At 36.6% G+C, this 18,115-nt stretch overlaps 3 protein-coding genes across 3 annotated transcripts; 1 reads left to right on the top strand and 2 right to left on the bottom strand.

Annotated features, from left to right (window-relative positions):
* Positions 1–631: 631 nt before the first annotated feature.
* On the bottom strand, positions 632–4,948 carry LOC113694685 (F-box protein At4g00755-like). Its single transcript, XM_072054896.1, has 6 exons — positions 4,789–4,948; positions 3,095–4,707; positions 2,945–3,022; positions 2,728–2,840; positions 1,360–2,007; positions 632–1,250 (listed from the first exon to the last, which is right to left on the bottom strand). The coding sequence occupies exons 5-6, from the start codon at positions 1,721–1,723 to the stop codon at positions 1,120–1,122; spliced, it is 495 nt and encodes a 164-aa protein (XP_071910997.1). The 5' UTR covers positions 1,724–2,007; positions 2,728–2,840; positions 2,945–3,022; positions 3,095–4,707; positions 4,789–4,948; the 3' UTR covers positions 632–1,119.
* Positions 4,949–10,751: 5,803 nt separating this feature from the next.
* On the top strand, positions 10,752–15,727 carry LOC113697392 (aldehyde dehydrogenase 1). Its single transcript, XM_027216988.2, has 9 exons — positions 10,752–10,950; positions 11,924–12,066; positions 13,707–14,090; positions 14,184–14,273; positions 14,380–14,553; positions 14,667–14,804; positions 14,947–15,084; positions 15,182–15,243; positions 15,338–15,727. The coding sequence occupies exons 1-9, from the start codon at positions 10,836–10,838 to the stop codon at positions 15,609–15,611; spliced, it is 1,518 nt and encodes a 505-aa protein (XP_027072789.1). The 5' UTR covers positions 10,752–10,835; the 3' UTR covers positions 15,612–15,727.
* Positions 15,728–16,522: 795 nt separating this feature from the next.
* LOC113695571 (multiprotein-bridging factor 1c-like) lies at positions 16,523–17,291 on the bottom strand. Its single transcript, XM_027214703.2, has one exon. The coding sequence runs from the start codon at positions 17,142–17,144 to the stop codon at positions 16,710–16,712; it is 435 nt and encodes a 144-aa protein (XP_027070504.1). The 5' UTR covers positions 17,145–17,291; the 3' UTR covers positions 16,523–16,709.
* Between the last annotated feature and the right edge of the window lie 824 nt (positions 17,292–18,115).

Genomic DNA, 18,115 nt, shown 5'->3' with positions numbered 1-18,115 from the left:
AGTATTGATATCGGAACTTCAATTATTCTTAATGAACTTCAATTAAGTGTCAATGACAACAATTACTAAAATATAGTTGTCTTAAATTTTTTTGAAAAAGGACAAAAAAAATGACACTTTTTTGTGAAAATATCAAATTGTTAATTCAATTCAAATTAATTTTTTTTAATAAAAAATATTATTCCTCAAACTGGTTGCTTAATCCGTATCTATGCCCGTACTAGTGTCGAATGGATAACTAAAATAGGAAATTGCAACAAAAATTAATTTTAACAGGAAAGGTGCAAATAAGTAGAACTTTTGCTAGCTTTAACCCAAAATTTTTAAAAAAAGGATAAGCTTGTTTGTAGTTTTGAATTCAAAAGTGTTGTGGTTGTGATAATATTCTTTATTAAATTTTGAAACAGTTAAGAATTCAAGAGATAAGTACCAAGGTGACTTTTATTAGCCATTAATTATAGTTAGAGTAGGAAAGGTTGATGCACTAGTAACGCTTGGATTTCTTTATGCCAAAGAATTCATAGTACCTAAAGCTGGTAGCCTTTTTCCGGATTCATTGAAGGTATTTACGAGACCCCCACAACTATTGTTTCCTCGGTTACGATGAACGGACAAAGAAAGTCGAAACTAGTTCCCACCAACAAATCCAAAATTCCAAAATTCTATCTTGTGCTTCAGAGCTTACAGAAGGGCAGCAGGAACAGAGCATAAGAAAACCAGAAAGCGTAGCAAGAAGCAGAAGCACTTAGTTATACTGGTCATCTAAATCATCGTCCTCGCCGTCGCCGTCGTAGTCGTAGTCATTTACCATAATCCATCTAGCACCGGGTAATGTGTTGAGGATCATGTGCTCCCAATCTCTTATACTTGCACCAAACCTGTGAATGCGAGAAAAATCCCTCTCGCTTGTGCACCAAACACAAGCGACAAAAATCATAATAAAGTAGGACTCACCATATGTAATACAAACTATCTATTTCTTGTTTCTGCACTCTACCCAATAGCTGGACTTGCAGAATCCCTCCAATGCAGAGGACAGGTTCTGGCAGCTTGAACTTTTGCAAACAATTCTCCTATAACGCAGTTAATTAGTAATACTGAATCTGGACCAGCAATATTTCATGACAAGATTCTTGTGCAGCTAAAGACACTTCTCCCTCCATTTGTGCTTCCATACCAGCAATACAAATCCCCCATCAAAAATCTTACAGCCTTTGCTGGATATATGGGGGAACCAAACTGAAAGTACACTGATAATGCAAATCAAGTTTTTCTACCAATAAAGAGACAGGTTTTAAACAAGAAGTCACCGTCAACCCCCTCCTCCCCAAACAAAAATGAAAAGTCTTCTAAAATAACCTTGAAATGGTTGAATATGGATTTCAGTAATCACACAGAGTTTGGCCATCAATTTATACGTTAATGTCTCAGGGACTGCAGAATCAATTTCACCCTTGCTCGACCAGTAAGAAGGTCTCTGATCAATCCTGTCACTTGGTTCCGGGGTATTCTGAATGCTTTCATCTGGGTAATTGTCAGTGCTTGAAGCACCAAGTGCCTCAGACAAGCATTCTTTTCTTGGGAAGGAGGCAATACCTTGAGCCAAAAATGCATATACTTTATGGTCCCGTTTCAGACATGCCCATTCAATAGGCTCATTGGTCCTGGATTCCACAGGTTCTACAATGTTACTAATTTCAATAGCACGAGTAACAGTGGACATCTCAGGGAACACCTTTAAACAGAGTTGCTTCCATATTCCATTCACAATCACTGCATAAGGTTCAAAGCCCTTAAAAGAAACAGAGATAAAAGTACAGACAGCTGTGAAGCACCTCAATTTCTCTAGTTTGATCAAACACAGAAAAGATTGACAGACACGTCCTCAAATTCTTTTATTTTTCCCCCACCATAAGGCACAGATTGCCGCCCTGCACATAAACTTCTTTACTTTGATCACACAGAGAGAAGAGTTGACAGACAAGTGCTCAAACTCTTTTCTTTTCCCTGATCAAGGCATACATTGCTCAGTAACTTGTACAAAAGTGAAGCATATCAAAGGTCATATTGAGCAACACGGGAACCATATTCAAAACTTCCATTGTCATTTTGTTTGGACCTCTACTAATGGCTTACTGAGGAAATCACGGCACTTAAATCAAGTAAGCCAGTCCAATTTGAAGTAAACAACAAAATTCTACATGTCTCACGACATTTTATATAAAACTGGTATTTCAAAATAGGATGAAACGGCTCATTTTGAGCATCAGTAATAATCTACTCACCAATTTATTTAGTACTTGGACTAAACAAAGGTCCATCTAATGCAAATTGGCCAAAACAAAGAATGGCAACCTCAGATCTTATATAATTTACTAACTTTTAATAACTGATACTTATGCACCAGAATTAAGGCGGCAGGTTACTAGATATGGATATCTAAGCATGACAAGATTACATGGCCAAGAACTGAATTTAGAGCACAAAGACTTTGGGTTCAGAAACTGAAACAATCAAGAGGCTAGTAACTTGATTTGAGACTATGATCACCTGCAAATCAAGGGCTCTGAAATCACTATCAAAAGCTTCGGTTTGAATTGAAATTTCTCGTTTACAAACCCAAGAGCACTTGGATGTTGAAAGTATTCACATTAAAACAAGTAAACACCAATCATTGCAAACTAAGGAGATTGTGTTCAGATTTACAATCAAAACGCATTACACTACCTTCGGAGAAACGTAAATCATCCTAAAATTTTTTAGCAAAGTCCATCTGAAAAATCTGTACCCTCTCAAGAATAAAATTTCTTAATGGTCTTGGCTGAAATCTGGTTCATTCACTACAAAACCATCACAAGATTTGTATTAAAAAAAGGCCACAACAACACATAATCATAGCAAATAGGTAACATAAAACTTAGGCGTGAAGAAGAAAAAAATGTACCTGATTTTCGTCTCCTAACAAGCTAGTGTTTCGTACATGACTTTGGATTAATGAAGGATTGCATGCCCACATTAATGCCTATTCAAATGCAAATACAGCACAATTATATTGCATGTCTCGAGACAAAAATAAAAGCAAGCTATATATTACCTGACCAGGAGGAATGATCTGAAACCAGTTACTATCCATTAACTCCTTTTTGGCCCCTTTACAAGATAAGGCAAAGAAAGTCTTACAACTCTAGCTATTGTATCTGACAATAATTTCACCTTGTTCTGCAGCCGTTGTTTAAAAAAATGATACAAGTTTAACACTCCTAAAATCTCGAGTGGATACTACCAGAATAAGATATATTCAAAATCACCTTTTGAATACTCGATTAATAATTGAGTAAGCAAAATTGTGGCTCTCAAAGATAGACTGCTCCTTTCATTTAAATTTTGGAAGAATTATTATGAAGCTGTTAGGTTGGATAGCCAAGAACAACTACATAACGATAGAACAATAGCAGAATATGTGCTATTCTTCCTTCAGGTAATTATTTATGGTATTTTTCATCCTTTTGTAGTGATGAAGTAAATGTTAAGGGTTATTTTGTATGGTCATCCACGGAATAATTCAACTGGAAGTAAATACATTTCAAAATGTTTCATTATTGCATAAAATTGATTATGTCATTTTTTTATTTGTTTGTTCTTCTATACTGAAGATGAAATAAATGAAAGTACAAGTAGGCACATTGATTGCGTATTTGTTTAGCAAGATGTACTTTGTACCATGCGTTTCCTGTCTTAGGAAATATATAAGTGAGCTTCTCAAATATTGAACGAAGTTGATTTTCTCAAAGAACATGCGACTCAAAAAAAAATTTTTGCAAATAGGATTGGTCGAAAGTTGCAGAAGAGAGCCTAGTACAACCTACAAATGCCTGAAAGAGATTGCCTAGTTCTTATGCAAAGGAAACCTATAAGCAGCAAAAACTTGTCTGCAACATCAGTTTTCCGTTCATTAAAGAAGACAAAATTCCTTCTTTTAGAGGAATTCAAGAAGGCAAAATTGATTATGTCATTGCGTATTTTGCCTTCATGCTCTTTTATGAATGTTCTTACAGATATCGAACCATTTGACTGCTTCTGAAAGTTGACCCTAAAAGACTAAATTATGATTATGTATATATGCCAGGAACGTGCTTACGAAATTATTAGAGACAAAGTCAATGGTAGTTATCAAAAAGCTTATTATCATCAAAAATATTAAAATGTTTAAGAATCAATTGTATTTTGTCCGCCAAACTGAAAATCAAAACCACCAAGTCAAATTTCTCTTTGGCATTTCACCGAACATCTTATATGCATTCCCAAATTAATCACATTTAACTTAAACACCTAGTCTCAAGTCCTTTCCTAAATGTTTCATATGGCTATTAAGCATATTTTACCCGTAAACAATCAAAACTACAACCATTTCCTAGATGTTTCAATGGACAATTTCAACCCCAAAATTGCAATAAATTCTTCAAATTCTCAGCCCTGATTTCATAAGAAAATCTTGACAAACAAAACAAATGAAATATAAATAAATTACAGCAATATAAACAAACGATTTCAAGAGAACATGATGGTCTAATCTCGTCACCGCTATTTTTCATATGCTCTTTGGTTGGCTACCACCGTTGCTAACCCTTTTGTTGTGTCTGATAGAGGGGAAACCCTTTCTCCTGAACCTGTGCTATCTATAAAGCATATTTAGCTTTTCCTCCGCGCCTAGGCAGGCCAATTGATTGACTGAAATGAGAATCAATGCTTAGTAGAAGGCAGAAATAGAGACTGAGGCATGAAACCTACCAGAAGAGTTTAGCCTGAAGATAGAATTGCTTAGCCCGCTTGATCAATTTTCTAAATTTTAGCAAAAGCTAATCCCGTTCCATAAGATGATGATCGTACTCCTTTTATAAAAAGAAGGGAAGCAACTTTAGAGAGATGTGGAAACCCAAACCGTTTTAGAAACCGATTATTTTCTTACTTTAATATGTAATTTTTTTTACTTTTAGTATTAATAAGTTTTAATTAAACAAAAGTAACATTTGTCAAATAATAAGTAAATTAAATTATTGAAAGGGTAAATTTCTATTTTTGACTACAACTTATCTTTTAGGCATATACTTACTCGTTTTAATTAAAAACTTACTAAAGTTAATATTAATTATTTTAATATAATATTTAAAAAGTCGCTAAAAAATTCGATTTGTCACTAAAGATAATAGAAACCTGTAATAGTAGGTTTCCCTAACATCGTTACCATAACTATAGGCACTACAGCACTGTCCTAGACATAAAGCCAACTAAAAACAAGTACAGGGTTCAGGCTTTTAAAGTTTTATGGGCAAAGCCACAACCCTAGTTTTGGTTGTTTTGATTTAAGCACACCATCATATTATTGGACTTATCCCTATGATTGCTTATGACTAGCCCCCCAAAAAAAGAGACAGATTTTCCAACATTTTTGGGCTTCTTGATTGTCCCCATGTGGTTTAGCAACGACCAAATTTGGCTCGAGTCGATTTAAGAACCAAATTTGGTGCTTTGTTTAAAATAAAACAAATAAGAAAGGTTCACATCAGGAATAAAAGCATTAATAATGTTAAACCAAAAACAGTCCATTTGGCTCAAGTCGATTTGAAGGATTGTCAATTTGTGATGTTCCTTCAAATCAGTTTTCTTTTCACGGCATTTATCCCTCTTATTAACCAAAAACAAATAAGGAAGAGAAATAGATGCGAGGTAGCATGGACCTGGCTAGAAACGAATAGTCCACTTAGTAGCAAGAGCTTTCCACACGACACATACTTCTTTCACCTTGTAATTAACTACTATTACATTGACCGTCCCTAATATCTTCTTCAGTATAATATACATTTGATTTATTAATCTTCATCCGTATTATTCTTGGGCATTTGCTGGACTTAAGCAGACGAATAAATTAGATCAATGGGATATGATCTTACGACGGAAGCATTCGCATTTATTTTACTCACTGATTAGTGTTCTGTTGCGTCTGTTAGTCTTGCGTCAAGGAAGGAAACATATTGCCCTTAGCTTCTCTTTTAATATTTAATAAAGAAGGTTCTTTTTTATGTTGACCCAATGTCATGGAATACAAGACTTGAATTGTGTAGTCGTTGAAGAAAAAAATGGAAAATTGAATCAGTATAACTATTCTACAGTACTATACACTATAAAGCACCCAACCCCAAAAAAAGAAAAAAGAAAAGAAACATTGTAATTTTGGAACAAGCGTTTACATCATATCATTTATTCAATTCCATTTTATTCGAACTTTTGTTTTTCTCAAATGTGGAGTCAACTTAGGTAGGAGTATTGAATTAGGCAACGCATTATCATCACGCAACAGACCAATATATATACTTATCACCAAAGAGGTATTGCATGAAATAATAGTCCGTCAAATGAGGGGGAATGCCTTTTTTTTTTCTGACTGAATCGATGGATGCAGGAATGTGAGTGCTGGTACGGGGGTACCATCGCCTGCGTGTGGGGGTGTGGCCGCCGGATTACGTGCAATGAATCTTACTTGTATAATTTGAAACCCCATTTTAATTGGTCAATTTGTCAACTTGCTCTCGCCTGAGCTCGATTGGACGGCGGCTGCAGATTTCCATAACCCAACTGGACGGTCGACCCATTTTCGACTCCAAAGTCCCGTAAGGAAGATAAAATAAAGGGAAAAAAACTTCAGCGATCACTAAACTATTGATCAGATCATGTTTTGGCCATCAAATTATTTTTTATCAATGATTGGTCACTAAACAACATGATCAGTAAACTCGTGATCATTCGATCGATAATTGCTCATAATTTATGAAATTAGCAGTTAATCTGTAAAATAGCGTCGCGTAGATGTTTGACAAAATTACCCCCGCGATATGCCACGTGTGCATTGCTAATTTCACATATTAAGAGCAATTATCGACTAAATGATCACGAGTTTACCGATAAAGTTGTTTAGTGGTCAATTACTGATGAAAAATAATTTGATTGTTAAAAGAGGTTTTTGCCCCAAAATAAAGGAAGATAAAATCAGGAGCTTCTTGTATTATTGTCAACGTCAACCCTGTGAGCGTTGCCCCATTTAAGAGATTTGGCAATTTGCAGCCCATTGAAAATGCTCGAGCATGGGCAAAAAAAAAAAATTGTCTCTTTTAACTTTTAAGAGTTGAAGGAAGGCGACGTAAACAGTTGCGTAGACAGAAAAACCTCTGGCTCTATTCTGATAAGTGGCACATCAATGGGAAAGTGAACTTGCTGATGGTGATTTCACAATCTTCATTTAGGACATTTTACTTAATCGTAGACGAAATGGTTTTTCTTGAAAATGAAAGTTCAATATTAATGTGAGGGACGCAATAAGTACTAGTCATACCATAAATGTTAAAATAATACTAATAATAATAAATGCTTATGCCAAAGTTTGTTTTGAAATTAACACAACATGTAACAATTAATTAACTCAATATATGTAAATGGCGGTTGACTCTTTGGGCCTATCACATTAATATTCAAATTTATCTCAAAATTTATTTTTCAGAGCAGAAGATTTAAATGGGAAAAAAAAATTCTTGAGTTGTCTCGTATGGTTATCTATAAAAAAAATTTCAAGTAAGGCATCGTGGAATTACAAACTTCGGTGTATTTGGCATTTCTCACCTGAATAGCTTATATGCATGATTGACCAATTTTTTTTTCTATAATTTCACTGCAAATTAGCATTTTCATTTATAGGCAATTTTTGTAATTTCTACCCATATTCTCCAAGCGAAATAGGAATGCAATAGACTGTAACTAAAATTCCTATACTTCATGATATTCAATTAATTCACTTTAATATTTTTCGTCGTGCGATGTAAATAAGAGATAATCGTCAAGATATATATAAAAAAAAAGGTGTTCAATCAATAATACAAAAAGGTTTCCAATTGTAAGTTTTTCCTTTTATCATAAGAATTTTGACAACCATGACTTATGATATCCTGTATTAATTGCAAAATGAGAAAGTGAATCGCCAATTTAGTGCTTATGTTAGAGGTGGATCTTAAATGATCGTCAAGCAGTACAGCCACCAAACACCGGACGCTTGCCCAAGCATGTCTTGTCCAGAAGAAGATATCGATCAATATTCAGTCGGTCCAAAAAAATTTGTTTAAGTCGGCTTGTCGAGCATCATCGTTATATTATTGTTAGTTTAAATTATGAGCTGATATTAATTGCCCTTGACGAACCAAATCCTGTCTTTCTTCTTTTTTTTCTGAAGGAAAATATGAATTTTACTTTGATTTCGAAAGTTACGCATCACTAAGATTTTTTTTTTTTTATCTCTACAAAATTATATTCACATCGTGTGTGTTATGCTACTAAAACCCTTTTTAAAATGATCTATTGAATCTCAGAATTTGTTACAATTGTCCCCTTACCAAAACTCCGAATGGGGTTAAATTGATGCAATCATGCCTTAAAAAAATAAATAAACTGATACAATCACATTATCTGGAGGAAGGACATGTGATCCCTGGAACTAGTAGCCGCCATAAAATATTACTAGCACTGTGAATATCATTTCTTAATCTCTACCGATCATCAAATAATTTGATGTGATGGTATTATAAACTAAAGCTTCCGGTGTGCTACTCAAATATATCGTAGACCTTCTCTTTTTTTTGTGGTTGGTTTTAAATCAAAAGACAATTAATAACATTAGATGTATACATAAATAAGTCTCTCTCTCCCTCTCTCTCTCCCTCTATCGCTAAAATAACGAGACAATTAATATTAGAAGCGATCAGTTTCCACCCCCATGTAAATGTTTGTCTCGCTAGAAGATATAGTATAACGATTTAATGTATATGAAATAAAAAGATAATTAAAAATTATGTCAAAAATATTCCTATAGTTTTCGAAAATTGTTATTTGCACTTCATATTTTATTGTTTATACTCCTACCATTTGTTATATTATATAATCTAATATATAAAAATTATATAGCAAAAATGATAGTGGAAGTGTATATAACATTTCTCTAATTTTTCTGCCAAAAAGTATAATCCAAACATGACCTAAAAGTCAGAGAAGCCCCCACATGCATTTATATATTTCCCGACTTTAACAAATTGGAAGATGATGAAAGTCAAGACGCAACTACTCATGGATTAATGTACATGGAGTCAGTGGGGGTGTTCGCATCAAATCTAGCAAATTGTTATAGTTTTTTTTTTTGGGGAATACTATCGGCAATTGATCCCGTTGACCATGGCACTGTTTGATAAAATCGACACACGTCGGTAAACTATTGGGATTGCTTCTATTTAAAAAAAAGGAAAAAAAAAAAACTAATGGGATTGCAATATGGATTAACGCTATTTCTTTTTAGCCTAATTCCTGTGCTTTTAGTACTATAAAGCATGGTATCATCAATTTGCGCAGCTGTCTAATCAATATTCTCATAAATTCTTGTGGCTTTCCAGTAATCTTCCCTATCAAAAGGAATAAAAATCCGTTTATCGTCACAAGAATGTAATTAATTAGCAAAACCTTGATGATGAACTAAGTTCACGCCCCTTCATCCTACGTCTCACTTTGGATTTGTTTCATGAGATTGAAAGTCTACGACGAAGATGAATTTTCCGGTTTATAAATATGAATCCGGTCACGAAAGTATTGTAATATAAATCTTAGAAAAAAAATTGCGTTTAACATTCAACCACTTTACTAGCCATCTGTTTAAACATAATCTTAAAAAAAAAAAAATGTTTCTTTGGTCTAGACTGTCAAAATCAATGAGAGATGATATATAAATTCCTAATTCAACGCAGAACACCCAATTAACAATCCGCAAAATGAGCCAAGCTGCAGCGTCCATGTACAAGGAAATTCGAGGGTAAAGTGTAGACCTTTTCAGCGGTCAATAGCTTTTCCGCAGCCAACGTGATTAAGGTTTTAACTTTTAGGTGAAAAGTTTCGCGTCTTCTTCCAGATTCCCATAGCTTTTGGGGTACAAATAAGATTAAATGAGTTGAATATTCAACCGGTAAAAAAAAAATTCAAATTTACTTGATTATTCTAACAAATTTGAAATTATATTTATTGGACGGTGAACTTGGAGAACCTTTTCCGCTACTATGTTCAGTGTTCGACCTAATAATTGAGGGCACAAAGAGTGTGGGGAGGAGTGCAAGGATTTTGAAAAAAAAGGTTTATTAAAGCTAAAATTAAAACTTCTACAAACATTAAATGCTTAACTCAGATATGCTTTTATTAATTTGTGATTGATTCAAGTGTTGAAGAATTTAATTCGTTTTCTAGGCCTCATGCCTTGGGGGGAAAAAACGATGATAAAGAACAATACAGATCGGGTTAACCAGACAGAAACGCACTAGCTAGATTGCCAATAATTAATAACAATAATAAAGCTGATCAAATAATAATGCACATATGACATATGGGAGGAATATTTATTGAAGATTTGTAATTGTGAGCAAGCAAATTAATATTTGGAGAAATAATAATGTATGACTATCCAAACAAACCCCCAGGAATTTGTCCGCGATGACAACAGCAGGAGGGCCCCAACACCGAGTGGCTCTGCTGGCTGCCTGTGACGTATTCTAAATTTTTAATTGGACTAGCACAAAAAACCAAAGACCCGGTTCAGTGACGCGTGGGGTTTGGGCTCTCTCGTGCCTTGCTCTGAATTTTTTTTTTTTTTTTTGTGTATATATAGTCGTCCAAGCGTGGGCTGTTTCTTTCAGTGGAGAGATAACGTGGGAGACGGGGGGGAGTTATTTACAAAAAAAAAGTGAGGTGTTGATTCTGCTTGAGAGATGGCTGTCCAAAGTAACGGCAATGGAAGCTTGGATTCTCACGTCAAGGTTCCTGTTCCTCAGATAAAGTTCACCAAGCTCTTCATCAATGGAGAGTTCGTTGATTCTGTTTCAGGTTCCTACTTTTTTCTTCCTTATGTTCTCCTATCATTTCTTTCACGCTCATTAATTGACCAATAAAACAGAGGTCTGTTCCGATGTTTCCTATGTGCATGTGTTTTACGTTTTCGTGAGAACGGAAACTCTTTTTCTATTGCACGAAGAAGAGTGGCGGATAGGGAAAAGGGAGCTTCAGTTATAGCACATGGCATTTGAAGAAACTTTTTTTCCGGAAAGAAATTCGTACTGCTGCAACTTTGCCGGACAAATCATCTGTTTTCCGTACTGGTTACAGATTATCTGAAAGCAAAGCTATTAATCTTAGTCATTGATTCAAACTTTGGTGTTTTCTTCTTGGCAATCCTACTATGCCTCGATTTCTTCCAATCTCTTTGGAGGGCCAAGAATAGTTTTGTCATCCATCATCATCATCATAAGTAATAAAGCCCATCCTCTGATGCACGTAATCTGTTCTTCCCGGATATGAATTTCGGCGTTAGAAAGGTGCAACTCTTTACTAGTTACAGAGAAGAGGCTACAGCATACATTTCATTTCCTTCCAAACTGTCACCTACTAAGGAAAATTATTTCCAAATAATTCATTCAGTAGAAGATAGTTCAGAAGTCGATGAGCCAAACAATAACCATTTCTTTTTAACCTTTCGTCTGCTTGCAACAGTTGATTCTCAATATTGCATTGCCGATGCATATACAAAACAAATCGGAACCTACTTCTGGAATTCGAGACACGTATCCTCAAAAACAGAGATAATATGATTATAGGTTTTCCCGATCTCCAATTGTGCATATCGATCGGCTGGTGCGGCGTAGTCAATAAATATCTACCTCTAAACATGTCGTTTGCAAGTGTGCATACCATTTGCATAATAGGAAAACCGAAGACCTTTGATGTTGATATTGCATAGGTTCTCGTTCACGTGGTTAGACCTTAGACGAAGACTAATCTTTCTGGAAATTTGATCACACAGGAAAGACTTTTCAGACAATAGATCCAAGAAACAGGGAGGTGATTGCAGAAATTGCCGAGGGGGGCAAGGAAGATGTCGATTTGGCTGTCAAAGCTGCCCGAGAAGCTTTTGACAACGGCCCATGGCCTCGTTTACCTGGCTTTGTAAGATTCTTCTCTCCAGTGCTTCCTTTCTTTCAATAGTGTTTCAGTAGTTACAGCCCGTAATCACCTTAAAATTCATCTCTGTTTTTTTACGTGAGTCAATGATACGCATGATATCCAAGTTAATTACTGATGACAAATTAATAATTTAGAAGATTGAGTATCCGGACCAAGCAAACTAACCTGCCGGATCAATCAAGTTAAAGAATTTGTTTATTGGCCTTTCTTCCATGATCAAAGTCTTGTCAAAGATAAAGACTTTTAACCGAAATAGTGGTCACGAGAAATATATGGTTTGCTTTGGATGATAGAACTTTGATTTTTCTTTACAGAAGAATATTTGAACACCTCAACGTAGAATTAAATCATTGATACCCGCTCTACAAGGCAATTATAACCGGTGACGCACATCTAAATGCCCTGCTTGTTGCCTGATTTCGATGTAGGAACTTTTACTCTTAATTGCCACGTTTTCACTTTTGATTAGTTGTACAATTTGTTGTATCAGTTTTTAGCCTATGAAATTTAAGCCGGAAGGCGGTAAGTAAACCACCCGCCTTTGGGTTGGTGGCCACCACCAATGCATGAAACCTATCATTGCCTCCCATCAATTTGTCACATTAAAAGTCGCTCTGTTCAAAAAATTCAGACGGATGCGCAGTGCACCCGTCTGGTTCGGTGATGATTCAGTTCCCTCTGAGCTACTTTCAGACCTCTTGATGTCCTTCCCCTCTCTCTAGTATAGGATATACAAAAAAAAAAAAAAGAGGAAGGCGGCAAGTAGCAGCTAATAGTTGTAATATTTTAATGGTATCCGGCTGCTTCATGTTCTTAAGCCTATTTTTCCGCTGGCAAATGCTGAGAGAACTCAAAAAGTCAACTCTGTGATCAAACTCTTTAAACTAGGAGTAGTTTTTTTCAATACTATCTTTATCTTATTACCGCCTAAGCTGGGTGCCACAATTCCTACACTTGTGGTTTCTGGGATCCACCAAATAAATATAAATTGCCTACTCTGCGCTTAAAGAATAGTACTTTTTATACTCACTATCGGCATATTAGTAGATCATGTGTTCTATTCAAAAATTACGTTGTGATGTACTTAATGTAATAAAATTGATCCTAAGTTATGTATGAATTATGATAACTTGATATATGATAGATGTAAAAATAGGAGTACTAATTTAAGCCATGCGTGTAACACTTGAACACGCATATTTGTTATACATGGGACCATAGGCTGAAATATCTTCCCCGTCGAGTTTTGACTCACTCCGGATTTACATGGCCCAGAAAAGTATACATTTTGTCTCAATCACCATTAGTATCAGTCATCATCACCAGAATGCGATGCTTTGCTTTAATTTGGAGGCTTTTGGAAGTTCAGCATCTATATGATGTGAATATTTCGTCCTAATTTTCCACAAATCAATTTCCGTTCGCTCTGGCCATATTTTCAAGATTTAAGCAATCAGTTGTTTCTTTAAACGTTTTTCTTGGTTGAACTTGCAAGTCTCAATCCAGAAAAGCTTTTTACATTTGTCCATTTTACAGCTCAATGGCTTTGTGAGCAATTGAGAGTGTGTATGGTTTGGACTGCTTGAAACTAAGCATTCTTTCTCTGTATGCGTTGTTACCAGGAGAGGCGCAAGATAATGATGAAGTTTGCAGACTTAATAGATGAAAACAATGAAGAATTAGCCACCTTGGAGACAATTGATGCTGGAAAATTGTTTTTCCTTTGCAAGATTATGGAAATTCCAGGAGCAGCAGAAACAATTCGCTACTATGCTGGTGCGGCGGATAAGATTCATGGGGAGACTCTGAAAATGTCGACCGCGCTACAGGGATACACATTGCATGAGCCCATCGGAGTTGTTGGACACATCATTCCCTGGAACTTCCCTAGTCAAATGTTTGCTATGAAGGTTGGCCCTGCATTAGCTGCTGGTTGCACCATGGTTGTCAAGCCTGCGGAACAAACGCCTCTGTCAGCTCTCTATTACGCTCATTTAGCGAAGCTGGTAATCTTGCATTTTCTTTGAGCTTAGTGAAATTAAACGAGACAACAATCGAGTGACCCATAAATTTTTTACGAATTCTGCTACTTGAAACAGGCTGGAATCCCCGATGGAGTGCTTAACGTTGTAACAGGATTCGGACAAACAGCTGGTGCGGCAATTAGCTCTCATACGGACATTGATATGGTAAGCTTTACTTGAATTGTGTCTACGAGTATCGTGCCAAACTCCATATAGGAAAGGAAATGTGAGAAAGCTTATTTCATTTGACACACGTGCCTGTTATGTTCAGGTAAGTTTCACGGGTTCTACGGAAGTAGGGCGGCTTGTCATGCAAGCTGCAGCAACAAGCAACTTGAAGCCCGTATGTCTAGAACTGGGAGGCAAGTCCCCCATTTTAATCTTCGATGATGCAGATGTTGACAAAGTAACAGAACTTGCACTGCAGGGAACTCTATTTAACAAGGTAGTCTTTCATTAATTTCTTTCTTCGTCTGTGTGATCTGTTTTTCGATCAAAGATGAAGAATACTGACTTACTTTTGTTCTTCCAAAAAAAAAAAAAAAAAATCAATTCCAGGGTGAAATATGTGTTGCTGGCTCTCGTGTTTTTGTTCAAGAGGGGATTTATGACAAGTTTCTACTGAAGTTGAAGGAGAAGGTGAAAAATTGGGTGGTCGGTGATCCTTTTGATCCAACTTCTCATCAAGGACCCCAAGTATGTGAATCAGAAACTGGTTTATGTCCAGTAGCAAAATCTAATCGCCATCATCTCATCTGTGGATATCATCCTCACAATGTTGAGAGACGAGTTCTCCATGGTTGTTACATTCTCAATTTTCATTTCCCGTCTGATGCAGGTTAACAAGAAGCAGTACGATAGAATACTTTCATACATTGAGCACGGGAAGAAGGAAGGTGCCACCTTATTCCATGGTGGCAAGCCTTGTGACAGGAAGGGCTACTACATTGAGCCGACAATATTCACTGATGTCACGGTAAATCTCTTGAATCAACAACTTTCCAGATTTGACTGGCAAAAGCATTTTGGATTCCTGTTGCAATTAATCAATTATTTTGCTTGATGCATTGCAGGATGAGATGAAAATTGCACAGGAAGAAATATTTGGGCCTGTTATGTCAGTGTTCAAATTCAAGTAAGTCAATTAGTACTAAGCCTTCAAAAGCCTTATTCCTTCCCTGGACCCGTGTTAATGCTAAGTAATATTTCATGCTAAATAACACACACAGGACCGTTGAGGAGGCAATCAAGAGAGCAAACGCGACCAAATATGGACTGGCAGCGGGCGTTATGACTAACAACATTAACATTGCCAACACCGTCGCAAGATCAATTCGTGCGGGTGCTATCTGGATAAATTGTTACTTTGCCTTCGACAGAGACAGCCCTTATGGAGGCTACAAAATGAGTGGTTTTGGAAGAGACATGGGAATGGATGGCCTCAAGAAGTATCTTGTAGTTAAAGCTGTTGCTACTCCCATTTACAATTCACCTTGGCTGTAAACATAAACATCCTGTAGCATCGAAAAATTTTTAAAAACAAAAAAAAAAGGCGGCGAAATGAGGATACATCCTCATACGGGATTAAATAATGTCAGTTTGAGAATGAATTTCTTGCACTTTCTTATTCGTATCCTCCTGTAAAATTATTTACCTGCGATGCTGATAAAAAAGAAGAAAGTCGAAAATTAAATTGACGTCTCTCTCGCCCGAGTTCTGATGGATTAAGTTGCTCGTTAAAGCGGTTAACTAAAGCTTGGAATATTGGTTTCTCTATGGCAATTTCCAACCTAAGCAAAACGAAAATTTTCTTTTTGGGTAGAAATGGCAAAAAGACTATCATCTTTTCACATCGGTTAGGCAGGAGACAGGATTTCAACGTCGAAGCAAGGGAGAACAGACTCTTCCGAGAAAGGACAAAGAAGAGACTCCAGCGTTCTCCTTTTCTTCTTTTTGGGTGGGGGCCACCGTATTTAAAATGAGGATGCTGTCTCAGCAATCCCAGACAATCCAAGGATGTTTACCTCGATAAGATTCTTTAATAGTTATACAACGAAAAGGAAACTCCAATTGTAAGCCCAGTTGATTGTTTCCCTAGCTCGAAAGTAAATTATTAGCTAATAGTTATAGGAAAAAGCCGCCGGCGGCCTGTGCTAGTAGAATAGCGTTGCCTCCTCTTTTTTTTTTCTTTTTGGGCCGCCGGGAAGGAGGGGGGTGGGGGGGTTTGCTGCTGAGGTGGTCCCTCGAAAGGAGGGTTGAAACTTTAAACCCAGCTACTACATCGCAGCATGAGTCCTTTTGCCTGCCAAAAACAGTAGTGCTTCCGATTGAGATAGCCCATACTCAATCGACGTGCTTTGCTAGAAATTCCGAAAATACGGCTTTGTTAATTTTAACAAAGAAGAAAACAAAAATAAAATAAACATGCATCATTTATCGGCTGAGTAAATGCTTAAGGTAAGCAAGAAACATCACCGTCCGACATAACAACAATAATAATTAACATCCAACGGTTGAAATTCTCAACGACAAATATCAACCTAAGGTGACAGATTGTTCATTTACAAAACTTCATTAACGTTCAGCCTATATTTATGCCATTTATTTTCTTAATCCCCTAAGCTTAACCCCCAAGACTCTCTCCACCTTAGCCAATACAGCCTGATTAGGCACAGCCTTCCCATTCTCGTACTCCTGAACCACCTGAGGTCGCTCGTTAATTTGCTTCGCTAGCTCAGCTTGGCTCATCTTTTTCTCAATTCTCGCCTTTTGTATGGCCTGCCTCACCTCCGTCAATACCCGCCCCAAAGCCGCAGGCTCCTCAGCTTCGTCCAGCTTTCTTGCATTTACAGCAGGGGGGGCTGCCTTCTTATTTGCTCCGGCATCCGCTTTTTTGATTGTTTGCACCTGACCACCTGTTCTCAAAGCTTGGTTCACCGCCTTGGGGTCCCTCAGGTCTTGAGCCTTGGGTCTAGACTTTTGCAGCACCACCGGCTCCCATTCCTGCTTGATCGCCCCCTGAAATCTGCTCGGCATCCTTCACAAAAATAGCAGGTTGATCTTCTTCTTCTTCTTCTTCTTCTTCTTTCTGCCTCCTGTCTTTCTTTCAAACTAACCATCAAAAGCGATTTCTTGAGGAGGGCCAGGACGGGTTTTATATGGGGTTGGGATTCTGGAAGAGTCGGCTAGGGGAAAAAGGAAAGGCACGAGGTGATGGCTATGGATCTTGAAGGTTCGCGAAGGTACTACTAAACTTGTTGTCCAAGGATGGTGTGGTGGTGAATATCCAGTTCTCTGATTGGTGAGTTGGCAGCTGTTGATTGGTTGAAAAGAAGCCACGTTGGTCTCTGCATGAACTTGGTGCCCAAGTAAAACGGTAAAAAGGGTTGGCCTCTTTGGCTCTTGGTCAACGATGGATATTAGCGAATGAGATGTGCCATTTGTCCACCCTAAGTATTTTAATGCTGGAGCTTTTTCTTTTTCTTTTTCTTTTTCTGTTAGAAGAACGACAAATACATCTTCAAGTTTATGAAATTAATGAAATGATAAGTGTGATGTATATTCATCTCCCTAGGAGATGCATTAAGCATTCATCCTTTGGTACATTCATTGATAAATTTACGTATTTGAAATATTAAATTCATATATCTATATTAATATTGACAGGTGTGCCTTTAGTCTTATATCACTTAGAGGGTTCACAAGTCTTATTTGAAATCTTTGGGAAAATATATGAATATAATCTCTTTTTCTAATCCTCTTGTCTCTACATTTCTTTACTTCATTTAGTAGTTTATGTTTTATTAATTTCATAACACGTTATTAGCGTAAGTCTAACTTTGAATAAATGTGAAGCATGAGTATCTAACTTTAGTCAATCAAGTACAAGTTTCTAATTTTGAATTATCAAATACAAGTCTCAAGTTTGAATGATTGTTAAACACATGTAGAAACCTGTACTTGATTGCTCAAACTAGATACACATGTTTCCCTTTTTGCTTAAAGTT

Source organism: Coffea arabica, chromosome 6e (genome assembly GCF_036785885.1).
Source record: "Coffea arabica cultivar ET-39 chromosome 6e, Coffea Arabica ET-39 HiFi, whole genome shotgun sequence".
NCBI classification, from domain to species: domain Eukaryota; kingdom Viridiplantae; phylum Streptophyta; class Magnoliopsida; order Gentianales; family Rubiaceae; genus Coffea; species Coffea arabica.
This window is presented reverse-complemented; position numbering and strand designations above follow the sequence as displayed.

Excerpts from the sequence above, each read along its gene's own strand:
- LOC113694685 (XM_072054896.1), bottom strand. The coding sequence starts at position 1,723 with ATGTCCACTGTTACTCGTGCTATTGAAATTAGTAACATTGTAGAACCT. Across the intron at positions 1,251-1,359 it reads CCATATTCAACCATTTCAAG|TGTACTTTCAGTTTGGTTCC; the intron begins GTTATTTTAGAA and ends TTGCATTATCAG.
- LOC113697392 (XM_027216988.2), top strand. The coding sequence starts at position 10,836 with ATGGCTGTCCAAAGTAACGGCAATGGAAGCTTGGATTCTCACGTCAAG. Across the intron at positions 14,554-14,666 it reads AGGGAACTCTATTTAACAAG|GGTGAAATATGTGTTGCTGG; the intron begins GTAGTCTTTCAT and ends AATCAATTCCAG. Across the intron at positions 14,805-14,946 it reads CTTCTCATCAAGGACCCCAA|GTTAACAAGAAGCAGTACGA; the intron begins GTATGTGAATCA and ends CGTCTGATGCAG.
- LOC113695571 (XM_027214703.2), bottom strand. The coding sequence starts at position 17,144 with ATGCCGAGCAGATTTCAGGGGGCGATCAAGCAGGAATGGGAGCCGGTG.